This window comes from Macrosteles quadrilineatus, unplaced genomic scaffold (genome assembly GCF_028750875.1).
Source record: "Macrosteles quadrilineatus isolate MER2022 unplaced genomic scaffold, UCM_ALF_1.0 Scaffold_8__2_contigs__length_117827958, whole genome shotgun sequence".
Classification (NCBI taxonomy): Eukaryota; Metazoa; Arthropoda; class Insecta; order Hemiptera; family Cicadellidae; genus Macrosteles; species Macrosteles quadrilineatus.
In genome coordinates, this window is record NW_026542601.1 from 87,247,221 (window position 1) to 87,253,220 (window position 6,000).

Consider the following 6,000-nt stretch of genomic DNA (forward strand, 5'->3'; position numbering starts at 1 on the left):
AATTGAAATAAAAGATAGATTTGAATAATAACTTGAAGGTTCAAATAATTTAGATGTGATATATCTCAGGGTAGGGTGTCGTGCTGGCTTGAATGATAATAATTAATAAATTTAATAGTGTCCAAATAGGCCTAATTAATGTGTTAAACTTATAAATCCCAACAATGAAAAATCTAATTTTGGTGTTGTCCAAAAGGTAAGTCCAATTAGCACAAAATTTAAAAGAGTTTAAAGAAAAGGTTATACTTAATTTTGAAGATAATGATTGAGATGAGTCCTCTTGAGGTTTAGGCTACTGTGATATAACTTGAAACTGGTCTTCTTGATGAATGGATTTGATTTAGGTAAAATTTTGACTCCTTCTTCTAACAATTTCAACTTCTCCATGGCTTCCTTCTCTTCCAATCTCACTGTTCACATCATTCATTGTTGAACACATGGGATCACTTTCACTGCTTCTTAAATTTTGATTCCTTAAGGACTAATTTTGAAATGATATTATAAGAAATTTTGATGTATTGCAATTCTCTTACATATTTAATAAATAATTAGGTTGCGGGCTTTGTAAAAAAAAAATATAGGCTATGGAATGAATATTATTAATGATTAATTGAACATATTAATGAAATTATATAAATTAGGAAAATGAATATTAGAGCAGCCTTTCTGAGGAGTGATTATTAGGTGTATGAATAAAAGTTAACATAAAAAAAAACTTAATACTAAATAATGAATGAAATGAAATGAAATATTACAATGGTGAAAACTAGAGGTCGATATCTCTTCTCTATTCAAAATGGTAGCCCGTCAAATGTTGTGGAAAATCAATGGTAAAATTGTTAGTTTTTGTAAACACTTCAAAATGAGTTGTCACTTGAAGGGGGTTTACATTTAAAATATTTGAGTTGCCCCCCAAATCCCCCCTTTTGGGGGGACACTCAAAAATTTCAAAATGATAAAATGAAACTTCCTGCTAAGATTGCTCGACCACCAAAAGGATATCTCTGTATATTTACTTGGAAAAATATTAGAGGGGGGGTCTTGACTTTTTATTCACCCTGTATCTTTATTGGTAATAGTAAGCTACTTTTAGGTGTTCATGATGATCGGATGTCTCCTATATGGGACATAGGGAGTAAGTTGAAAATCTTAAAGGTAAGCATACATCAAATTAAAGACCTTGTTAAACTAAAAACAATGCTGCAAGTTGGATCTCAAATGGACAAACAAGTAAAAAATGAGAGCCCTTCAAATATTTCTTAAATCTGTAATTTTTTTATATAAACTGCTGCATGTTTTACTTAGTTGTTCTTTTGAGCTCAAATTTACGGCATTGTATTCTAATAATAAAGACCTTCAAATTGATATGCATTGTGTATATCACCTATGTTTACGTTTATTATTTTCTTCCTTTTGTAGCGGGACAGACCTGAGGAGGTAGCGTATAGCATTGCAAATTCAATGAATTTTTGAACAGCTGTCATTTTTGGCTCTATTGTCCATTTGAGGTCTGGTTTGGGGCATTGTTTTTAGTTCAAGAAGAACTTTAATTTGATGTCGGGTCTACATATCAACCCATGCTTACCTTTAATATTTTCAACTTACTCCATATGGACCATCTCCCATAGGGTCTCCATAGGGGACATTCAATCACCATGTACACAAAAAAGCTGCTTACTATTACCAATAATGATATGCAAAATTAATATTTGGTTTTAATGTGAACAACAAGAATCCCAGCTTACTAGCAATCAAAAATAATTAGTTAATGACTCTAAAGCTCTATATTTTTATGTATAACAATAATTGGTAGTGAAACCTGATGTATTTGATCCAAGATAGTTAATTTAAAATTAAAATGTGGCACTTAAAACTATTTTGTCTGTTTAAAGAAAAAATTCAATTGCCTATAAAAATACTTTTGTTGAGTTTGATAAAAAAAAAATAAATAAATACCCGTGCTGCAGAAAATTTGCGGACTAAGCAAATTTCCAATCACCCAGTAAATTTTTCAAAGAAAAAGTAAATTGGTCCTTGGTCTAGTACTTACTCTAAGACCTAGAGTAATAGACCTAGAGAATGGCTTATTCTATATATGGAAAATTTGCTTTGAACATTTGTAGTAAAGAAATAACTGAACTGTATTTACATCAGGCCTGTTAATTTCCGACACAATGGACTCAAGAATATTTTATTGCTGAATATTAGAGAGAAAAGTCTGCTCCTTTAGGAAAGACATACTTTTTCATCATAAAAAGTGTTATTAAAAAAAATTATTATCCTTTCAGCCTACTGTAATGTTTTTTCACAAACATTAAATTAATCGATACTTGGCAAGTAACCAATTACTATTCACAATTTTTAGTTTATCAACTATATTCATTTTCTTACAGTAACTGACTAGAGTAAAGTATTCTATTCACAATCCCTGGTTCTGTTTCAGACTCATTGGCCTGTATGGTCTATTCATTGTGTTCTTCAGCCGTACAATTCGGCCTCTCACCAGAGGCATAGCCTTCCGTATAATGTTTGATGATATGGACTACGTTGATCGAGTTCTTCAGGTGAGTATCAAGATGTAATAAAGTCCAACATTTTTTTCTATGTAAAATTATCATAAATCTTTAATTATTTTGTATAATCCTCTGAAAATAACAAAACTTCTAAACAAATATTTGTTGTTGAATCTCTTCCTTCCTGTTAATAAATGCTTCTGAAAAAAATCCACTCATCTTTGTTATTTGTTAATCCGTGCACACATATGATGACACATAACACACAATTAGCCTAGACAAACAAATTCTGACATATTTTGGGACCCGAATTGTCTTATGAGTGTGTGTGCTTTGTCCTCTAATGTGTATATGGACAAAAATAAGTCTTAACAACCTTAATAAAATAGCAAAATTCTAAGGTACCACGTAATGTAATACTTTAATTATTTATCTAGGGAAATTCTCTGTGGTTAACGTCTGTCATTTATTTACGTACTTGACGAGTCCTGGATTGAGAGGACATAAAGTTGAATGAAGCCCACAAATTTCATCAATCACCTATACTCCGTGCCAAAGCTGATGGCGGCTGAGGGATTTGGACGGTCTATGTATTTTAAAGAATTGTAAAAAAAGGATATTTAATATAATGCTTGGGAAGAATTATATATTTTTTATAAGGAAAAATATAAATAAGCTTAAATAACAAGTAAATTTCGACTCCCGTTGTACTTATAAAAATGTATTGGCTCAATAGGATATAAGTAGGGACGCCTGTCAACATTCTTTTCATTCGCCTATTGGGTCTGATGATGATTGGAGTTTCCAATCGAAATTGATCACCACTTACCATCTTTTATGTATATTTAACGTCTTGTGAGTAACAGTATAATCGTAAATATGTTTTAAGTGTTATAAAATATTTCTTTTATTTACTTTCCGTATATTTTATAATGCAATAACAACCAAGTTACGTAAAAAAATCACTCCAATAAAAGATTATTTTTTGTAGTTTAATTCAACCATCTATTTATCTCCTATTTATGACTGATTACTAAAACTTTCTTACAGCTCTGTGTTGACATCTACCTGGCTCGGGAAAGTCATGACTTTGTCCTGGAAGAAGACTTGTTCAGCAAGCTGATATTCCTGTTCCGTTCCCCGGAGACCATCATAATGTGGACAAGGCCACCAGATTGGTCAGCTCCGGCCGCAATTGAACCTTCTAGGAGAACTACGAATCGAACACTCAGTCGTAGAGAAACTTCTATGTAAACGATTGTAAATAAATAGATTTTCAAGGTGCTACCTCGATAATGTTCCTTCTTGATGCTAGAGTACAAGATTGACTGAGTAATTATATACATAATATATATATTTATAACTTACAATATATCATTGTTCTTTGCACCACTTTCTGTTATTGCCTTTTAAACAGTTTGCATAAGCTAACTTTAAAATTGAAGCTCAAACGATAATCATATCTTTGCAAATTATCAACTTCCATATTAAAAATGAATGAATACCTCTCTAGAGATTGTTTTGTGGGAATTTATTGGAAAGAGAAAATGACGGCAAAAGGTAATTCAACAGATGTAAACACTGCATTGGCATATTTTCTATTATTAGCTGTGTTTTAAGGCATACCAGTTTGAGTCAAAAGAAATCAAGATCTGTAAATTTTTCAATTTAATAATTATAATCGCTTCATTTGATTATGACTAATTGCTTTATTATAAACTAAATCAAATATAACCAACAAAGTATTACATTTTTAAAACTATAATTGTTCCACTATTTATTCAGTAAAGCGTTGTATCTTCATTTAATGTTTTTAATGTTAAGTTAGTTTCAATAACTGCTGTGCCATTGTCCAATATTTAACTGCTCAGTTAGTGTTTAGTATTAATATCAAATTCAAAATTCCTGTACTAGACTTGCATAACAGTAGCTACACTAATTTAAACATAAAATTTAAATGTATAGGTATTGTTTGTGTATGTATACTTTTACAAGCTTTATACTAATAAACATGTATTTATTTACTTTATTGTTGATCTCTTTGTCCAACTAATCACATAGTTTATGCTTTGCTGAATCGAAAATAACAAAAAAGTGTATGATTTTCACCAAGAGGTTTTGGTTGAGTTATCTATTTTATTTTCTTACATATCAATATGTTAGTTGAAAGCAACCACAATTATATGGGTAACCTATGCAAGTTATCATTTAACATAACTAGCTGTTCGCTGGCCAATGGCTATGGGTTCCTGTGGAAGGGATTGATATGCTTACAAACTCACCATGACTCAGTTTAATTTAATTTGATTTACACCATTAGATAATAATTACTTTTTAGTGTTAATATTATATTACACATTATATTATATTATATTTCATGATGGTGTGGGCCTCTGGATCGTCTGAATAAAAGGTAAGGTCTGTCCAGAACAAGGTAATTTAAACCACTATACATGTTATATTATTTATTCATATGATATTGCACAGGGTTGCCACCTTTGGTTGAGGAAAAATCGGGACAGCCCCCCCTCCCCTCTGTCCGTATTAACATGGGCATAAACACGGGCACAGGGGACCAAGATCGGGACTGTCCTGACAGAATCCGGAGGGGTGGCAACCTTAGTATTAATTAAAGTATTACTTCTCAAAAGTAATCCTAATTATTTACAACAATTTGATACATAAATGTATCAGTTAAACTTTTAAAATAATAAATTATTTGTTTTTCTGTTATCTAGAAAATGGATTGGAGAGTAATTGGGAAATTCTATGTATTGAAGGTAAAAAATTTAGAAACCCATGTTTACCCCATAAAACTCCTTTCCCACTGTCCGATCATCCTGGTTCGTGATTAACCCGAGTATTTTTTTTCTGAGTCTGTAAAATTTCTCATTCAAAGAGTTCAAAACTACAGGTAGTTTTGTAGTTTACAAAACCTTTAGTACAGACGTTGTGAATTTCCTTTAGTTGACAGCTAATCAAGTTTATTTATAATTTTATTGAAACACTTTTAAAATCATTAATTTGAAAGATTAGACTGTGTAGGCTACGTGCTATAGACATCCCAAGAACAAAACAACCTGCGTGCTGGCCGAATCAAAAGATTTCAAATTTAAATTTTCAATAAGTAAGTTATGGTAAGTTATCAATTAAATAATCTTTTATAAACAATGAGTTAAATAGTAAGGATTTTGATTTTAATTAAGAGAGGTAAATTGGGTCCAAATGGATGCTTGAAGAGTCTAGTCTGAGCCAATAACTTAATAAAAATGGAATGTTCTCACCAATCTTCTGTAATAATAATTTTCTTCTTAGTTTAAAGGCTTAAATTCTTCTTTCTTCAGTAAAATTTGGAAATTTTGACACTACTTTCTTTTATAATATGACAATTATTTTCACAATTAAGAGTTTAAACTTTTATGTTCTTCTTGGATGCTTTTAAACTGCACTGTTAATCTCATTGTTGTACCTCATTTTCAGTTATGGG

The 6,000-nt window shown here is 30.9% G+C and overlaps 1 protein-coding gene across 9 annotated transcripts in view; it reads left to right on the forward strand.

Moving 5' to 3' along the window:
* The window catches only part of LOC129000065 (piezo-type mechanosensitive ion channel component), a 213,208-nt gene extending 208,717 nt beyond the window's left edge, over positions 1 to 4,491 (forward strand). For all 9 annotated transcript variants that reach the window (XM_054426932.1, XM_054426925.1, XM_054426928.1 and 6 more), the window contains 2 exons: positions 2,444 to 2,564; positions 3,564 to 4,491. In XM_054426932.1, the coding sequence (XP_054282907.1) occupies positions 2,444 to 2,564; positions 3,564 to 3,767 (325 nt within the window). In that variant the 3' untranslated portion in view covers positions 3,768 to 4,491. The remainder of the gene's footprint in view (positions 1 to 2,443; positions 2,565 to 3,563) is intronic.
* Positions 4,492 to 6,000: the final 1,509 nt, after the last annotated feature.